We start from the raw sequence: 20,665 nt of genomic DNA on the forward strand, positions 1-20,665 counted from the left end.
TCAAGGAAGTGCAAACGGTAGAAGACTGAGTAGCTAACATGAGGAGAGTGGACAAGCAGATCTGTGAATTAACATAGAAATTACAAATCTGATTAAATGATATATAGTATTTTCTTTTTCACTTAATGGCCACATTGTCAGTATCTGTTGATGAACGTAAAATGTGAGTTAGATTCTTCTCATGATAGGTGCTACTTTTTTGCCAAAACGCACCATCGCTGTTATTATCGTTGATAGATGTGAGGGACCAATCCACGACCCCTGAGCACTGTCGCGGTCAAGAAAACCCGAGATCTTTAAGGAAGGCATGGAAGTCAACTGGACCAGTTGGGCTAACTTGTAAGGAAACACATAGGCTGTATATGTGTGTGTGTGTGTGTGTGTGTGTGTGTGTGTGTGTGTGTGTGTGTCTGTGTGTGTATGTGTACATACGTAGGAGTAAAGACATGGTACACATATATAGTGTTAACTCTCTTCCAGTAGCACGCACATAGCAATTACAAAGAAAGCTATGTAGTATATTTTTTTTTCAGTTGGACTATAATCAGGACTGAATTCAAATACGGGAATGTACTTAGATCAATCGGATGTGACTCAAGATACAAAAAAAAAATGATCGACAGTGGGAAATGATGTATGAATCACCAAAGAACAAATGATGGATGAATCCCCTAAGAACAAATGATGGCTGATTCACCAGAGGAGAAATGATGGATGAATCACCAAAGAACAAATGATGGATGAATCCCCTAAAAACAAATGATGGCTGATTCACCAGAGGAGAAATGATGGATGAATCACCAGAGGAGAAATGATGGATGAACCACCAGAGGAGAAATGATGTATGAATCACCAGACAACAGATGATAGAGGAATCGCCACAGGTCAAGTAAAGAATGAATCACCAGAGGACGAATGACAGATGAAACCCCAGAGAACAAATGATGGATGAATCACTAGAGTTCCTGAGATGAGAGAGGGAGGAACCCAGAGAATCAAGGATGAGAGAAAATGATCACGGACGCAGGTTTGCATCATGTGAAGGTGGGTTTCAGCGGCATCACACCCTCATAGCTTCCAATCTTGGTTACGGCAACCGCTCCACAGTCCATTCAGCTCTTGGTCCTCCCATGGGTAGAATGATTCAAGAGAACGATGATAGTCTTTACAACGCTAGGAACATCAAGAGTAGGACCTGGAAAAAGTTGAAGAATAGAGAATGCCCATAACACAAGGTCCTGGAGGCTATTGAAGATAGTGGGCAGGGATGAGGAGAAGGAGCCCTTTCTGAGGCTGGTCATCTGCCTCAGATAAGAATGGCTGATGCTGTGGCAAAGGGACCTGGGAACGTAGTCACAAAGGTGCGAGGGAAGATTGAATCATGCTATGGGTAGAATGCTATTCGCTGCTAGAGCCAGAGCAATAAGGAAAACTATCTTACCAGTAGAGGAAAAGATTGGACAAGCTCGGATATCATAAGATCAGACTTTGTGAGTAAAGACAGGGAGATAAGAGAAAGAGCAAGAGACATAGCGATTGACCAATCAAAATGAATTGACTTACTCATGATGCAGGTAGCACAAAGAATTCGAGATAAGTCAGCCAGGAGCACTGAGGAATATGAGGAAAGGGAGGTCAGTGTCTGAGAGGGCGATGATAGATACGTTTAAAGGTGTAATGGTCCCGACGGTGTTGTATGTATGCAAAGCGTCGGTTGTATATGACAATGTATGGAAGATGGTGAATGTGTTTCACTGAAATGTTCGAGAACAATACATTGTATGAGAAGGTTTGATCGAGTAGGACAAGATAGGATAAAAGCGAAGTGTGATAATGATGGGAATGTGATTGAAAGCGCAGAGGAAATGGTTAAGACGAATGGAAAGATTGAATAAGGAGAAGTTGACGAAGAGGATGTATGTGTCAGATGGTGGAGAGGACAAGAAAAAAAGAGGACACCAATTTGGAGATAGAAGGATAGAGTGAAAACCGTTTTGAGTAGTAGAGGCCTGAACATACACGAGGGTAAAATACATGCACGGAATAGAGTAAATTAGATCCATAGGATTGAAGGGACTATAATTGTAACTGAAGCAGACAGTTTTAAAAGTCTTATCTCACGGTACAGTAGCTGTGTTCTTCATGGAATCTGCCGCACAGGAAACAACATCCTGTGGGTCTGACTCTCCCAGCGTTCTCTGAAGCCTTTACACATTAGCTTGGTTCACTGTGAAAATATAGATGAATGAGGAGTCGTGATAAAAAGAGAATATATATATATATATATATATATATATATATATATATATATATATATATATATATATATATATATATATATATATATATATATATATTTCTTCTTTCAAACTATTCGCCATTTCCCGCATTAGCGAGGTAGCGTTAAGAACAGAGGAGTGGGCCTTTGAGGGAATACCCTCACCTGGCCCAATTCTCTGTTCCTTCTTTTGGAAAATTAAAAAAGAAACGAGAGGGGAGGATTTCCAGCCCCCCGCTCCCTCCCCTTTTAGTCGCCTTCTACGACATGCAGGGAATACGTGGGAAGTATTCTTTCTCCCCTATCCCCAGGGAACACACACACACACACATATATATATATATATATATATATATATATATATATATATATATATATATATATATATATATATATATATATATATATATATATATATAAATATATGTATTTAGGATGTAACGCATGTGTACGTGCAGGAAGAGAGGAAAGTGATTGGTTCTCAGTGAATGTAGGTTTGCGGCAGGGGTGTGTGATGTCTCCATGGTTGTTTAATTTGTTTATGGATGGGGTTGTTACGGAGATGAATGCAAGAGTTTTGGAAAGAGGGGATGAGAGAGCTTGGGAAATGAGTCAGTTGTTGTTCGCTGATGATTCACCGCTGGTGGCTGATTCATGTAAGAAACTGCAGAAGCTGGTGACTGAGTTTGGTAAAGTGTGTGAAAGAAGAAAGTTAAGAGTAAATGTGAATAAGAGCAAGGTTATTAGGTACAGTAAGGTTGAGGGTCAAGTCAATTGGGAGGTAAGTTTGAATGGAGAAAAACTGGAGGAAGTAAAGTGTTTTAGATATCTGGGAGTGGATCTGGCAGCGGATGGAACCATGGAAACGGAAGTGAATCATAGGTTGGGGGAGGGGGCGAAAATCCTGGGAGCCTTGAAGAATGTGTGGAAGTCGAGAACATTATCTCGGAAAGCAAAAATGGGTATGTTTGAAGGAATAGTGGTTCCAACAATGTTGTATGGTTGCGAGGCGTGGGCGCAGGAGGGTGGATGTGCTGGAAATACATGTATATATATATATATATATATATATATATATATATATATATATATATATATATATATATATATATATATATATATATATATATATATATGGGAGCGGGGGGCTGGAAATCTTCCCCTCTCGTTTTTTTTTTTAATTTTCCAAAACAAGGAACAGAGAAGGGGGCCAGGTGAGGATATTCCCTCCAAGGCCCAGTCCTCTGTTCTTAACGCTACCTCGCTAACGCGGGAAATGGCGAATAGTTTGAAAGAAAGAAAGAAGATATATATATATATATATATATATATATATATATATATATATATATATATATATATATATATATATATATATATATATATATATATTCTTTCTTTCATACTATTCGCCATTTCCCGCGTTAGCAAGGTAGCGTTAAGAACAGAGGACTGGGCCTCTGAGGGAATATCCTCACCTGGCCTCGTTCTCTGTTCCTTCTTTTGGAAAATCAAAAAAAAACGAGAGGGGAGGATTTCCAGCCCCCCGCTCCCTCCCCTTCTACGACACGCAGGGAATACGTGGGAAGTATTCTTTCTCCCATATCCCCATGGATAATATATATATATATATATATATATATATATATATATATATATATATATATATATATATATATATATATATATATATATATATTCCTATGAGTCCAGTGGGAAAATGAAACACGAAAAGTTCCCAAGTGCACTTTCGTGTAATAATCACATCAGTCAGTTGATATACATCGAAGAGATGAAGCTAGGACGCCATTTGGTAAAACATGTGATTGTCCAAAACATACAACGAGCGTTCATAAACTTATCATTTTACAAATCTTATCAACAATAAAGTTATCTAATTTGTATGGACCATCACTAATATTAAGATTATAATTCTTTGTGTATTTAATAATAGAAGATTCAATGATATTTCTCTTGGTAATAGAGTTAGAGTTAATAACTGAGATGGCGTTACTCCAGTTAAGACAATGATCATAGTTTCAAACATGATTAAACAAGGCATTTGATTCTTGTCCCGTTCTTATACTATATTTATGTTGCTTAAGTCTAACAGAAAGATCCTTACCAGTCTGACCAACATAAACTTTATCACAGTTTCCACAAGGCACTTTATAGATGCATCCAAGAGAATTTTCTGGTGAATTCCTGATTAAGATATTCTTTATAGTATCATTGTTGTTAAAGGCAACATTTACATTAAGGGATTTAAGCAACATGGGAAGCAAAGTAAAATTATTATCAAAAGGGAGAACTAAAAGATTCTTGGTGTCAATTGGAGGTTCGGGCTCAACTCTATAAAATGATTTCTTTGCTAACTTAAGGGATTTATCAATGAAAGATCTAAGGTACTTTAACTTAGATCCAATAGAATATATCTTCTCAAACTCATCATCAATAAACTCTCGACTGCAAATACGTGATGCCCTAAGGAACATAGATTGAAATGATGATAATTTAACTCTGGCATGTTGAGATGAGTAATAATGGATATATGAGCATACATTGGCGGGTTTTCTGTATATGCTAAACTTAAACTTCTTTTCTTGTCTATGGATCATGCAATCTAAAAATGGTAACATACCATTATTTTCATTTTCTACACTAAATTTGATGGAAGGTACTAAATTGTTCAGTAAGGGGAGAAATATTTGTAAATTTTCATGTGTTGGCCAAACACAAAGAACATCATCTACATACCTAAAACAAGGAAACATGTACATAATTCATACTGTCTGCCCTTATTCATTCCCATCGCCACCTCGCCACACATAAAATAACAACCCCCTCCCCCCGCATGTGCGCGAGGTAGCGCTAGGAAAAGACAACCACATTCGTTCACTCACACTCAGCCTCTAGCTGTCATGTACAATGCACCGAAACCACAGCTCCCTTTTCACATCCAGGCCCCACAGAACTTTCCATGGTTTACCCCAGACGCTTCACATGCACTGGTTCAATCCATTGACAGCACGTCGACCATTGTCTACCACATCGTTCCAATTCACTCTATTCCTTGCACGCCTTTCACCCTCCTGCATGTTCAGGCCCGATCACTCAAAATCTTTTTCACTCCATCCTCATACCTCCAATTTGGTCTTCCACTTCTCCTCGTTCCCTCCACATCTGACACATAAATCCTCTTAGTCAATCTTTCCTCACTCATTCTCTCCATGTGACCAAACCATTTCAAAACACCCTCTTCTGCTCTCTCAACCACACTCTTTTTATTACCACACATCTCTCTTACCCTTTCATCACTTACTCGATCAAACCACCTCACACCACATATTGTCCTCAAACATCTCCTTTCCAGCACATCCACCCTCCTCCGCACAACTCTATCTATAGCCCACGCCTCGCAACCATATATCATTGTTGGAACCACTATTCCTTCAAACATACCCGTTTTTGCTTTCCAAGATAACATTCTCGACTTCCTCACATTCTTCAAGGCTCCCAGAACTTTCGCCCCCACCCCCACTCTATGATTCACTTCAGCTTCCATGGTTCCATCTGCTGCCAAATCCACTCCCAGATATCTAAAACACTTCACTTCCTCCAGTTTTTCTCCATTCAAACTTACCTCCCAATTGACTTGTCCCTCAACCCTACTGTACCTAATAACCTTACTCTTATTCACATTTACTCTCAGCTTTCTTCTTTCACACACTTTACCAAACTCAGTCACCAGCTTCTGCAGTTTCTCACACGAATCAGCCACCAGCGATGCGCCATCAGCGAACAACAACTGACTCACTTCCTAAGCTCTCTCATCCACAACAGATTGCATACTTGCCCCCTCTCTCCAAAACTCTTGCATCCACCTCCCTAACAACCCCATCCATAAACTAATTAAACATTCATGGAGACATCACGCTTCCCTGCCACAAACCAACATTCACTGAGAACCAATCACTTTCTTCTTCCTACACGTACATATGCCTTACATCCTCGATAAAAACTTTTCACTGCTTCTAACAACTTGCCTCCAACACCATATACTCTTATTACCTTCCACAGAGCATCTATATCAACTCTATCATATGCCTTCTCCAGATCCATAAATGCTACATAAAAATCCATTTGCTTTTCCAAGTATTTCTTGCATACATTCTTCAAAGCAAAAACCTGATCCACACATCCTCTACCACTTCTGAAACCACACTGCTCTTCCCCAAGAGAAAGGTGCAAGAGGTGAAAAAGAGGGCAAATGAAAGCTGGGGTGAGAGAGTATCATTAAATCTTAGGGAGAATAAAAAGATGTTTTGGAAGGAGGTAAATAAAGTGCGTAAGACAAGGGAACAAATGGGAACATCAGTGAAGGGGGCTAATGGGGAGGTGATAACATGTAGTGGTGATGTGAGAAGGAGATGGAGTGAGTATTTTGAAGGTTTGTTGAATGTGTTTGATGGTGGAGTGGCAGATATAGGGTGTTTTGGCCGAGGTGGTGTGCAAAGTGAAAGGGTTAGGGAGAATGACTTGGTAAACAGAGAAGAGGTAGTAAAAGCTTTGCGGAAGATGAAAGCCGGCAAGGCAGCAGGTTTGGATGGTATTGCAGTGGAATTTATTAAAAAAAGGGGTGACTGTATTGTTGACTGGTTGGTAAGATTATTTAATGTATGTATGACTCATGGTGAGGTGCCTGAGGATTGGCGGAATGCTTGCATAGTGCCATTGTACAAAGGCAAAGGGGATAAGAGTGAGTGCTCAAATTACAGAGGTATAAGTTTGTTGAGTATTCCTGGTAAATTATATGGGAGGATATTGATTGAAAGGGTGAAGGCATGTACAGAGCATCAGATTGGGGATGATATTGATATGACAGTTATTATGATGATGTATACAGGGTAAATATAATGGCAATGAATACAATATAATGATATAAAGGAATTCATTGTAAAACCCACTAAAAATGTTACATTTCTTTACAGTTGGCAGAGCAATCCTGACCTTCAGCTCACAGCTCCAGTAAGTTAAAAGCGGACGTTGTGTTTGTTTCTTTCATTCTATAATTATATCTATCTGTCTAGATATACAAAGTATTTCATTGATATCATGGTAAAGGCTACATGTCTAGTGGTAGGCGGAAGGCAAGGAAACAGCACACATGCACGCAGGAGGGTGACAAGTGGGCTCCAATGGCCTTGGGTCGGACCAAAAAGAAAAAAAAAAGCGATTATGACACTAAACGCCAAGAGTGCGTTTGTTAACAAGAATGATGACACAGAGAAGATGGCGACATTGATGGCAGCAACAAAGGAAGGTCAAATGCGTCGTCTGAAACACATACAATGACAAGGAATGTACTTGTGTTGAAAGCTTTACAGAGAAGGTTCTTGGGGACATCAAAAGCATCATGTGTAACATACAGATTATGGACCGAATCCGCAGTTACGTATGAAAAGTTGGACGATTTATTTTTGGCAACTATGATACGTGACACAAACGTAATAGTAAACACGGGGATGTACGGAGGGCTTTGTAATCCCTTGCGCTATAGCTGGCAGTAAGGGGAGCATGGCGTCCACTGTCAGATAGCAGCTGACGACGGTACGGATCATTGTTGCTCGCGTTGGGATAGTGCAGGAGTCCCTGCTATCCTTATGAGGCTCCTACAACGCTGAGGATGTTGGTCTCACGTCCTGCGGGCAGGACCACAGCTAGTGTCGTGAAGTGTGTGTGTGTGTGTCTATGTGCAGAGAGTGCAGGGCAAGCAAGTGGTAAGAGTTCGGTGTCTTCATCTTCTTCAAGGCAGTTGCATGAAGTGTTCTGGGGATGGGTTGAAACCGTGTTTGGAGTGAGGTAGCAGAAGGCATGATATATACAGAGAGGTACGATACTGGCAATATGCAACGGAATATACAAAGATAGGAACAAGACGGGAACCCTGCATATCACATTGAATATTGATAACTTTAGAATCCAGTATTTCATCGACGGTTACTTGAAACCTTGTAACATAAAGACGTGACAAAATGTAGCTGTAGTGTCAACACAGTTCCCCACTGTGGGTCTGTCACACGCAGAGCACGCAGAGCAAAGAGGACACTTGGAAGACTCAAACTGTATGGGTTGTTCCGCGACTTGACATATGCACCTATTCCCATGGCGTACTCTAGCAACCCCCGGTCAGTTTCTGCGCCTTCCGTACTGGTATTTCTGTCAAACTAGAAACGGTCATGATATCTGATGCTGCAAATATCAGGTCTTGCAGCATCTCTCGTTGTGGTTTTCTGGGGGGTAGGGTTTGGGTGAAGGGGTACTGCGATGAGAACTCTGCACGAGCAAGTACAGTGGAAGGAGCTGGGTGGCAGGGAGGCATATTCTTATATCGAGGGTTGAGAATATTCAAAGAATTGGGAGAAAATGAAGAACGTTTGATTGAAATGCCTTTTCAGGAACTGGGGTATACGTTAGAGTATTTGTTTAGAGTATTTATGTTGGAGTGAGGCCATCCTACTTCAGAGGGTGTTATACTTGCCGCGAACAGGACAGGGAGGAGGGAAGAGTATATTAAAGGGAGATTTCACCGTAGACTTGATGATATCACTGTTGCTTCACGGTGAGCAATGAGACTGGCCTGACGAACAGGTGGGCCTATGATTGAAGAGGGGTTAAAACTGTAGGTGCAAAAGGTGCGCAAGGGAATAAGTCCAGAAAGGTATAAGTTGAAGAATTAATGGGTCAGTAGGATTAATAGGACTATTACAAATAGACATATATAAAAGAAACCAATGCCCATCATAGTTAGAAATGGGCTTATAAGAGTAAGGAATAGGCTTGGCAGAGCATTGGTAGACCTGTGGGACTAAATGCCTTGTTTGGGAAAGTCAAAAGGTTAGATCACAAAAGGGGGAGAAAAGAGATAAGATTCTTAGCTAAGGGTAGATCTTTTCGAGTGAGCGTTATTCCTATACAGGGTAGATCTATGAGAATACAAGGTAAACCTGTGAGAGTACAAGGTAAACCTATGAACGACCAGTGTAGACCTGTTAGAATACAAGGTAGGCCTGTGACAGCACAGGTAAGACCTGTGATACCACAAGGAAGACCTGTGACATTACAGAGTAGAACTGACGGTGCAGGGTTGGCCTATGACAGTACCTGGTAGACCTGTGACAGTGCAGGGTAGACACATGACAGTACAGGGGTAGACCTGTGACAGTGCAGGGTAGACACATGACAATACAGGGGTAGACCTGTGACAGTGTAGGGTAGACACATGACAGTACAGGGATAGACCTGTGACAGTGCAGGGTAGACACATGACAGTACAGGGATAGACCTGTGACAGTGCAGGGTAAACACATGACAGTACAGGGATAGACCTGTGACAGTGCAGGGTAGACACATGACAATACAGGGGTAGACCTGTGACAGTGTAGGGTAGACACATGACAGTACAGGGGTAGACCTGTGACAGTGCAGGGTAAATACATGACAGTACAGGGGTAGACCTGTGACAGTGCAGGGTAAACACATGACAGTACAAGGTAGGTATATCATATTGCAGGTACTGATGAGAAACTATGATATGCTCACGACAGTAAATAGATGGTGTATGGGAACAGGGTAAGCTTGAGGGTAAGGGGAAGGCCTGAGAGTAATTGCAGGACTGAAAGTGAAAAGTAATTCTGAGAGTAAATTGCTCCAGTCCAGTTAGTTAAGAAACCTGTCGGTGATCGAAAATATCTTAGAGTTAGTGTTACATTGAAACAAAGATCTCGTTGATAATATTGGGGTTGGAGAAATTTCCAAAAGGTTGATTTTGGATTAACTTTAGAAATTTTTTCTGATGTTGGTTGACATGAAAGTCGCGAGAAAATACCAGATTTTAAACATATAAATCTAAATGACTTCCCTTTGGTCTTGACAAGTAAATCTAGCATGATATCGTCAATCAAAACAATTTGGATGATAAAGCTAGAATGCCAATTAATTCAACTGGCAATAGAGCCACACTGACTTTATAGTCAACATGGCAATATAACCACGACGACAATATTGTCACCATAACAATATAGCCACCATATCTTAGAACAGCTTCAATAAAACTTTCTAAGCAGTAGAAGGGACACGCGCCAATTCGTTACAAATTGTCTTTTGCCAAGCCAAAGACAGAATGGCGGAAAGATGAAATAAAGAGATAAAACAAAATAAAAATAAATGAACGAATAGAATGAAAGAAAATGTATTGTCTAAGAAAGTAGCATATAGGATACTCAAAGAGAACAATGACATTGCCAATGTATGTATAGCAAATTATATATATATATATATATATATATATATATATATATATATATATATATATATATATATATATATATATATATATATATATATATATATATATATATATATATATATATATATATATATATATATATTAATCCTGGGGATAGGGGAGAAAGAATACTTCCCACGTATTCCCTGCGTGTCGTAGAAGGTGACTAAAAGGGAAGGGAGAGGGGGGCTGGAAATCCTCCCCTCTCGTTTTTTTTTTAATTTTCCAAAGGAAGGAACAGAGAAGCGGGCCGGGTGAGGATGTTTCCTCAGAGGCACAGTCCACTGTTCTTAACGCTACCTCGCTGACGCGGGAAGTGGTGAATAATATGAAAGAAAGTGCGAGGGTTAGGGAAAATGATTTGGTAAACAGAGAAGAGGTAGTAAAAGCTTTGCGGAAGATGAAAGCCGGCAAGGCAGCAGGTTTGGATGGTATTGCAGTGGAATTTATTAAAAAAGGGGGTGACTGTATTGTTGACTGGTTGGTAAGGTTATTTAATGAATGTATGACTCATGGTGAGGTGCCTGAGGATTGGCGGAATGCGTGCATAGTGCCATTGTACAAAGGCAAAGGGGATAAGAGTGAGTGCTCAAATTACAGAGGTATAAGTTTGTTGAGTATTCCTGGCAAATTATATGGGAGGGTATTGATTGAGAGGGTGAAGGCATATACAGAGCATCAGATTGGGGAAGAGCAGTGTGGTTTCAGAAGTGGTAAAGGATGTGTGGATCAGGTGTTTGCTTTGAAGAATGTATGTGAGAAATACTTAGAAAAGCAAATGGATTTGTATGTAGCATTTATGGATCTGGAGAAGGCATATGATAGAGTTGATAGAGATGCTCTGTGGAAGGTATTAAGAATATATGGTGTGGGAGGCAAGTTGTTAGAAGCAGTGAAAAGTTTTTATCGAGGATGTAAGGCATGTGTACGTGTAGGAAGAGAGGAAAGTGATTGGTTCTCAGTGAATGTAGGTTTGCGGCAGGGGTGTGTGATGTCTCCATGGTTGTTTAATTTGTTTATGGATGGGGTTGTTAGGGAGGTGAATGCAAGAGTTTTGGAAAGAGAGGCAAGTATGAAGTCTGTTGGGGATGAGAGAGCTTGGGAAGTGAGTCAGTTGTTGTTCGCTGATGATACAGCGCTGGTGGCTGATTCATGTGAGAAACTGCAGAAACTGGTGACTGAGTTTGGTAAAGTGTGTGAAAGAAGAAAGTTAAGAGTAAATGTGAATAAGAGCAAGGTTATTAGGTACAGTAGGGTTGAGGGTCAAGTCAATTGAGAGGTGAGTTTGAATGGAGAAAAACTGGAGGAAGTGAAGTGTTTTAGATATCTGGGAGTGGATCTGGCAGCGGATGGAACCATGGAAGCGGAAGTGGATCATAGGGTGGGGGAGGGGGCGAAAATTCTGGAGCCTTGAAGAATGTGTGGAAGTCGAGAACATTATCTCGGAAAGCAAAAATGGGTATGTTTGAAGGAATAGTGGTTCCAACAATGTTGTATGGTTGCGAGGCGTGGACTATGGATAGAGTTGTGCGCAGGAGGATGGATGTGCTGGAAATGAGATGTTTGAGGACAATGTGTGGTGTGAGGTGGTTTGATCGAGTAAGTAACGTAAGGGTAAGAGAGATGTGTGGAAATAAAAAGAGCGTGGTTGAGAGAGCAGAAGAGGGTGTTTTGAAATGGTTTGGTCACATGGAGAGAATGAGTGATGAAAGATTCACCAAGAGGATATACGTGTCGGAGGTGGAGGGAACGAGGAGAAGAGGGAGACCAAATTGGAGGTGGAAAGATGGAGTGAAAAAGATTTTGTGTGATCGGGGCCTGAACATGCAGGAGGGTGAAAGGAGGGCAAGGAATAGAGTGAATTGGAGCGAAGTGGTATACCGGGGTTGACGTGCTGTCAGTGGATTGAATCAAGGCATGTGAAGCGTCTGTGGTAAACCATGGAAAGCTGTGTAGGTATGTATATTTGCGTGTGTGGACGTATGTATATACATGTGTATGGGGGTGGGTTGGGCCATTTCTTTCGTCTGTTTCCTTGCGCTATCTCGCAAACGCGGGAGACAGCGACAAAGCAAAAAAAAAAAAAAAGATATATATATATATATACATATATATATATATATATATATATATATATATATATATATATATATATATATATATATATATATATATATATATATATATATATATATATATATATATATATATATATTTGAATAAAGAATGTTATACGTCGAAGTAAACGCCATTTTCATATGAAAAGTACATTTCTGAAAATTGTATAAGAAAAAGAACTGAAGTGTTTTATAGTTATGATGAAAGCAAGAAAGTCATTACCTCTTCAACTGGTCCATTAATTTCATTGACCGGACAATGAAATCATGGCAAAAAGAAATCCTTTTTTTTTCTTGCATTTACGACGGAAGACATCACTTACGTCCGGAATCTATTTCCAATGTTAAAGAAAGAAAAAATATTCTGCGACATATTGACAAAGTTTGAAGATTTTCCGTCAACAATAAAAGGAATGAAAGTAAACAAAACGACAGCTCCGGATAAGTTTTATCTGAGGAGGATGAAAAAAGGCGAAAAATGACATGACTGCTCTTTTCAGTAGGTCACTTGCTACAGGGAAAGTTCCAGGGGAAGTGAAACTTGCAAGTGTAACACCGGTATTCATAAAAGGCAGTATGTCATGGCCCAAAAATCATCGTCCAGTTAGCTTAACGTCTGCAGTTACCAAGCTGACGTGAAATCATTATTCGACACAAAGATGTAAAATCATTTAGATGACTACCACTTATTATACGATTCTCAGCATAGAATCTGCGATATTGCTCATGTTCGATCTGCTTCACTCCCTTTATGATATACTAAACAAGAACGATGGAAGTAAAGCATTTGATATCTATATTCAAAAAGTTCTCCGTAACATTCCGCATCGAAGGTTACGAGCAAAAGTTAACTACATGGCATAGATGAGGTTATACTTCAGTGGTTAAGATGTTAGTTGATCGATGAAAAAGAAAGGAGTGAGTAACAAGCAAACCTCAGAATGGTTAGCTGTAAGAACTGCTGTGCTACAGGGATCAGTCTTGAGACCATTTCTCTTTCTCATGGATAACACTAACATTAATAATGAGTTGCACTGTAAGATATCAACATTCACACACGACAGTAAGTCGGTAAATAAATGTACAACTGACATTGAATCTCTGCCACTTCAAATTGACGTAGAGAAACTGATGGATAGCACTCACGGGTGAGAAATGAATTCATGCGTTTTTGTAGCGCAAAGTTTTATTCATCGGTAGTAAAATCGAGAAGACAAGCGGCAAAAGAAAAAATATATGAATCTGCTGAAATACAGAAGGCAAATGAGAAAATATGATTTAAGCGTAAGAATCTATGGTGTGCTAAAGTGAGGAGAAAAAAATCAAAAATCAATATACAAAGCGTTCATTGTTCTTGGAGTCACAGTTAGGACTTTCAACTCTCAGTATAGGGGGAATCATTCTCACTTTTTACGGTTCATTAGTGCGTTGCCATCTTGAATATTGTGCTCAGTCTTTGGTCATCTTGTTTGAAAAAGTAGAGTCATAGACAAAATGGAGAGAATACAGAGTAGAATTACCGAGATGATTTGATTCCTTGCCTGAAAAACAAATCCTATGAGTGTCACTTAAACGACTTGAATCAATTTGTTATGAGAAAGAGGAGATAAGGAGGTGATCTAACACAGCATTGAAAATAACTGACGGCTTCGATCATCTCGATCTAGAAAGCTATTTCAAGCTTCTCGTCTGATCTCGATCATTGTAATGGATACAAACTCGCAGGCAAGTCTTCTACCACGATACAAAAAAAAGGGGGCCAAAAGAAAATGTTTGAGATATTGTAAAGAGGTCAGGAAGGAATCCACAACTCATCCGTGAACTTAACAGGAGTGGACTGTAAATCAAAGAGCAGGTGAATAGGTGAAGGGATTCAGAGGGGAGAATTGTAAGGGATGATGGAAGGATGTGAGAAGAGATGAATGAAAAGTTCAGATATGCTTTTATGGCGGAAGACAATCTAATCCCAAAGCTAATGAGATGGAATGGGGAAGAAGTATTCGAAAGTATGAGATATCCAGAAGAGACATTAAGATAATACCAGAGGAACTTGACCTATACATTATGACTCATGGACCTGATGAAGCTGTGTACTGATACAGTTGACAAACCTTTTCAAATTCTTTCGGTCACGACTTTGGAGAAAGACGAGGCTCGCCGAGGGAGTGGAGATGGTGTATACGTCATGCCCATCTGTAAGAGAGAAAGACTGGGAAGAGTCGCTGAACAACAGAGAGGTCGCACTGGACGCAGGCAATCAGAATGTAGATGGATGATTTCCTACATCGTCTCTGTCCCTTGCAAATGACTTTTAGTCTGGTAAAGTGCGCGCGCTGATCATGTCGCTGTTTTTCCTGTTCAAAAATGTTTGTATTGAACGAATGATATCAACGTGTGAAGAGCCCCCAATGAGCTATGTCCCTGACTAATCTGGTGGTGTCGGGGGAGGGGATTCGATCTGGCGTTCCTTGTATGACCTCAATCGTCCTTTTGATGCAATCAACACACCGACCTCTACCGGGGTCTCAACAACAACAACAAGAACAAGAACAAGAACAACAACAACAACAACAACAACAACAACAACAAATACAACAAAAAAAATCTTCTGTAACTATAAGGCAATTTGATCTTTGATTCGCATCGCTAACAAGTCTTCTCCTTTTTTGTTGAGGTGGATGCCCTCCCTCTCGTATATAGTTCCTTGTATTTTATGAATTCGAACCACGGATCTCAACAACCGATGTGATCCGTACACCACAAGCGGTTCAATCTCTCATTTACACCAAGCGATCTACTTGGTGCGTAGTTACCTACATTGAGTCAGGGGGGAAGCGCCAACTATAACAGCGTTCACTGATCTCTCTCTCTCTCTCTCTTTCAGGGTGCCAATCAGCTCGTTGTAGTCATCTACGTTGACTTCTAAATTTGAATTCTTGTGGTAAACGTCGTTAGTGCCAACATTCACCACGAAACACGACTTTTGACTTGGTCCTTGAATGTCTTTCGTTTTCTGCTGAAGGTGGGAAATTCTGGCGCCAGGGTAGACGTGGAACGGTTTCTTAGTTGTCCAATTCTCCACCGAGTGTTTACCTAAATTGCTTACGAATGAGTCGCCTGTGAAGACAGAACAGTCTTCTCCCGCTCTCTTCTTGCAAGTCGCTGAATACTGCAGATCGACTGTTCGTGGGTTAGGCTGATGTGGTGGTGTGGAGTGGTGGTCCCATAAGGAAGGAGGAAGGGTTCGGCTGGACGGTTGCTTGAAATGCGACGTAGACTTAGAGGAGGTTTTGGAATGTGGGCGAGGGTGGGGAGACCGTGGTGAAGGGACGGGACAGGGAGTTTGGGTGAGGGTGAGAGGAGGTAGCAGGCCGGAGGGGCTGAGGGGTAGGGTGAACATGATGAGGTTTAGGAAGGGCCGTGGGGGAATAGGCTGTGGGGAGAGGGTACCACTTGGGGTGGATTGGGGTAGGTATTGGGCATTGGACGGATGTGGGAGTGACGTTATGTGGGGAGATGCAAGCGAGGGAGGGGTAGACAAGGATTGTAGGGGGGGGGATAGGCTCTGGAGGGGATGATAATAAGGGTCAGGTCACGGAGCGCCATCTTCAAACTCTGCATCTCTTCCCTTTGTCTTAACCTCTCGGCAGTTCAGGCTTCGAACTCTGCCTTAATTTCACTTTGCTTAAACTTCTCTTCCAGGTTACTACAGGGTACGCAGAACTTCTCTTCCAGGTTACTACAGGGTACGCAGAGCTTCTCTTCCAGGTTACTACAGGGTACGCAGAACTTCTCTTCCACGTTACTACAGGGTACGCAGAGCTTCTCTTCCAGGTTACTACAGGGTACGCAGAACTTCTCTTCCAGGTTACTACAGGGTACGCACCGTGAACTTGAACGGTTTGTTGGCTAGCGATGACATCACTTGACTAAGGCTATGCCAGGAACTGGATGACTAGTTCAGAATTGCTTACACAGTGGAGGACACAATAACCCTAACATGAATGAGATGGGCTGGAGGCAAGGTACTGGAAAGCATTGATACATCTGGAAAAGACATTAACATAATATTGAAAGCGTCTTGATCATGAAAGGCTCCTGGTCCCGCTGAAATTGCTCCATATGTGGTACAGTTACACTTGACACTCCTGACGAAATGTTAAGTTTGAGGTGCCACTGGAAAGAAGGTAAAGTACCAGGATTTTAATGAAGGAGGTGAAGGAGGTCACCTGTCCTGCCTGTTTATAGGAAAGTCGACACAGGAAAGGTGCTGGATCACTGACACGTCTCCCTGACGAGTGTGGTCAGCCAGGTGTCGGAAAAGATAATCAGAGAGCAAATGGATGACTTCCTGCAGAGGAGACGCTATGACTTACCAGAAGGCTTGGACTCGTAGCTGAATATTTGTGCAGATGATGACAAGGACATCACTGGAATGAGGATCGAGGAGGATTCCGTCAAGGGGGGCGGGAACGTAGAAAACCTTCAAAGTTGGTGTGATAAATGGCTTATGAAATTAGATCCGAGTTAATGTAAATAGTAATGAGGATGGGACACAGTGAGAGAGAGAGAGAGGGCCTGAAAATAAATATCATCATCTTAGTGACGTGTGATCATTAGTCTCAGACGCACTCTGTCATATTTATCTAAGTTTCTGTTCCTATCATATTTCTTTTTCTTACTTTCACTACCACGTTCTCTCCCTGGTCCAAGTTCTTCTAGACTATGTTGAAAATATGAAACATTCACAACTGTTTTAAAGAAGTACAAACTACTGTCCACAGGCGTGAACACCATGAGTCATCTGATGCGACCGAGTCTCCTGCCGGAAACCACTCACACACGCCTCGATCAAACCCCACAGTCCTGCCCCCTATCGGGTCATCAGGTGTGGGTAGGTCCTCCGCCGGACGCCAGACGAGGAACTCATCCCAACAAAGTCAGATCCCGGATATCACTTTGCTGTACAAAGTATCCCCTGACGACTATACTGTGCGGGCCTACTGCGCCAGTGGCCAGCAAGACGGTCAAATAGAGGCAAGCCTTGTGCCCAGCTACTCTAAAAAACCAGCCATTAAAAGTGAGTCATTTGTTGTTTCTTGGTGATACAGCACTAGTGGCTTATTCCAGTCAGAAACTGTAGAAGTTGGTGACTGAGTTTGGAAAAGTGTGTGAAAGGAGGAAGATGAGAGTGGACGTGAAAGAAAAAAAAATGGAGGAAGTGATGTATTTTAGATGTCTAAGCGTGGACTTGGCAGCGAATGGAACCATGGAAGCGGAAGTGAGTCATAGGTTGGGGGAGGGGGGCGGAGGTTGTGGGGGAGATGAAGAATGTGTGGAAAGAAAGAACGCTATCTCTGAGAGCAAAAATTGGTATGTTTAGAGGAATAGTAGTCCCAATAATGTTATACAGTTGTGAGGCATGGGCGATAGATACGGTTGTAGAAATGAAGTTGGATGTGTTGGAAATGTAATGTTTAAAGATGATATGCCGAAAGAGTAATGATAGGATAGGAGAAGTGTGCGGGAATAAAAAAGGCGTGGTAAAGAGAGCAGAAGAGGGTGTGTTAAAATGGTTTGGACAAATGAAGAGAATGAGTAAGGAAAGGTTGACAAAGATGTGTGTGCCAGAAGTGGAGGGAACAAAGAGAACAGGGAGACCAAACCGGAGATGGAGGGATGTAATGAAAAATATTTCGATCAAGAGAGGCCTCAACATGCAGGAGGGTGAAAGGCGTGCACGGAATGGGATGAATTGAAACGATGTGGTATACTGGGGTTAACGTGCTGTCAGTGGACTGAACTAAGGCATGTGAAACATCCGGGGCGGAACATGGAAACGTCTGTGGAATCTGGATGTGGATAGAGAGCTGTGGTTTCGATTACACATGGCAACTAGAGATTCAGTGTGAAGGAATGTGGCCTTTGTTATCTTTTCCTAGCGCTACCTCGCGCGCGCGCAAGGGGAGCGGGGTATTATTTCATGCGTGGCGGGGTGGCGCCGAAAATGATAGAAGGCAGCAAGTATGAATATGTACATGTATGTATGTATATGTCTGTGTATGCATATGTATGTGTACGTTCAAATTTGTAGATATTTATATGTGCATGTGTGGTCCTGTATGTATGTACATGTGGATGTGGGTGGGTTGAGCCATTCTTTCATCTGTTTCCTTGCGCTACTCAATAATGAGTGAATAAATGTTATTGCAGTGGAATTTATTAACTTCTTAATTAATTTGTTAACTGGCTGGTAAGGATATTCAATGTATGTATGGTTCATGGTGAAGTGCCTGAGGATTGGTGGAATACATTCATAGTGCCATTGTATAAAAGGAAAGGGGATAAAAGTGAGTGTTCAAATTACAGAGGTACAAGTTTGTTGAGTATTCCTGGGAAATTATATGGGAGGGTATTGATTGAGAGGGTGAAGGCATGTACAGAGCATCAGATTGGGGAAGAGCAGTGTGGTTTCAGAAGTGGTAGAGGATTTGTGGATCAGGTGTTTGCTTTGAAGAATTTATGCGAGAAATGCTTAGAAAACAGACAGATTTGTATGTAGCATTTATGGATCTGGAGAAGGCATAAGAAAGAGTGGATAGAGATGCTCTGTGGAAGGTATCAAGAGTATATGGTGTGGGAGGTATGTTGCTAGAATCAGTGAAAAGTTTTTATCGAGGATGTAAGGCATGTGTACGTGTAGGAAGAGAGGAAAGTGATTGGTTCTCAGTGAATGTAGGTTTGCGGCAGGGGTGTGTGATGTCTCCATGGTTGTTTAATTTGTTTATGGATGGGGTTGTTAGGGAGGTGAATGCAAGAATTTTGGAGAGAGGGGCAAGTATGCAGTCTGTTGTGAACGAGAGGGCTTGGGAAGTGAGTCAGTTGTTGTTCGCTGATGATACATCGCTGGTGGCTGATTCGTGTGAGAAACTGCAGATGTTGGTGACTGAGTTTGGTACTGTGTGAAAGTAGAAATTTAGAGAAAATGTGCACAAGAGCAAGGTTATTAGGTTCAGAAGGGTTGAGGGACAAGTTGATGGGGAGGTAAGTTTAAATGGAGAAAAACTGGAGGAAGTGAAGTGTTTTAGATTTCTGGGAGTGGATTTTTATTTTCTAAAAGACGGAACAGAGAAGGGGGCCAAGTGAGGATTTTCCCTCTAAGGTTCAGTCCTCTGTTCTTAACGCTACCTCGCTAACGTGGGAAATGGCGAATGTGTATGAAAATATATATACTTTTTTCATGCTTTTCGCCATTTCTCGTGTTAGCGAGGTAGCGTTAAGAACAGAGGATTGAGCCTCTGAGGAATATCCTCCTCACTTGGCCCCCTTCTCTGTTCCTTCTTTTGGAAAATTAGAAATGAGAAGGGATGATTTCCGGCTCCCCACTTCCATATATATATATATATATATATATATATATATATATATATATATATATATATATATATATATATATATATATATATATATATATATATATTATTTTTTTTTATTTTGCTTTATCGCTGTCTCCCGCGTTTGCGAGGTAGCGCAAGGAAACAGACGAAAGAAATAGCCCAACCCACCCTCATACACATGTATATACATACACGTCCCCGCACGCAAATATACATACCCATACATCTCAATGTGTACATGTATATACACACACACAGACATATACATATATACACATGCACACAATTCACACTGTCTGCCTTTATTCATTCCCATCGCCACCTCGCCACACATGGAATAACATCCCCCTCCCACTCATGTGTGCGAGGTAGCGCTAGGAAAAGACAACAAAGGCCACATTCGTTCACACTCAGTCTCTAGCTGTCATGTAATAATGCCCGAAACCACAGCTCCCTTTCCACATCCAGGCCCCACACAACTTTCCATGGTTTACCCCAGACGCTTCACATGCCCTGATTCAATCCA

At 41.2% G+C, this 20,665-nt stretch overlaps 1 protein-coding gene across 1 annotated transcript in view; it reads left to right on the forward strand.

The window, feature by feature from the left end:
• Nucleotides 1-20,665, forward strand: part of LOC139765640 (receptor-type tyrosine-protein phosphatase S-like) — a 113,618-nt gene that overhangs the window by 7,347 nt on the left and 85,606 nt on the right. The window contains exons 3-4 of the mRNA XM_071693328.1: nucleotides 7,270-7,306; nucleotides 17,527-17,822. Of these exons, the coding sequence (XP_071549429.1) occupies nucleotides 7,270-7,306; nucleotides 17,527-17,822 (333 nt within the window). The remainder of the gene's footprint in view (nucleotides 1-7,269; nucleotides 7,307-17,526; nucleotides 17,823-20,665) is intronic.

The sequence above is a fragment of the Panulirus ornatus genome, chromosome 55, assembly GCF_036320965.1.
Source record: "Panulirus ornatus isolate Po-2019 chromosome 55, ASM3632096v1, whole genome shotgun sequence".
Lineage (NCBI taxonomy): Eukaryota > Metazoa > Arthropoda > Malacostraca > Decapoda > Palinuridae > Panulirus > Panulirus ornatus.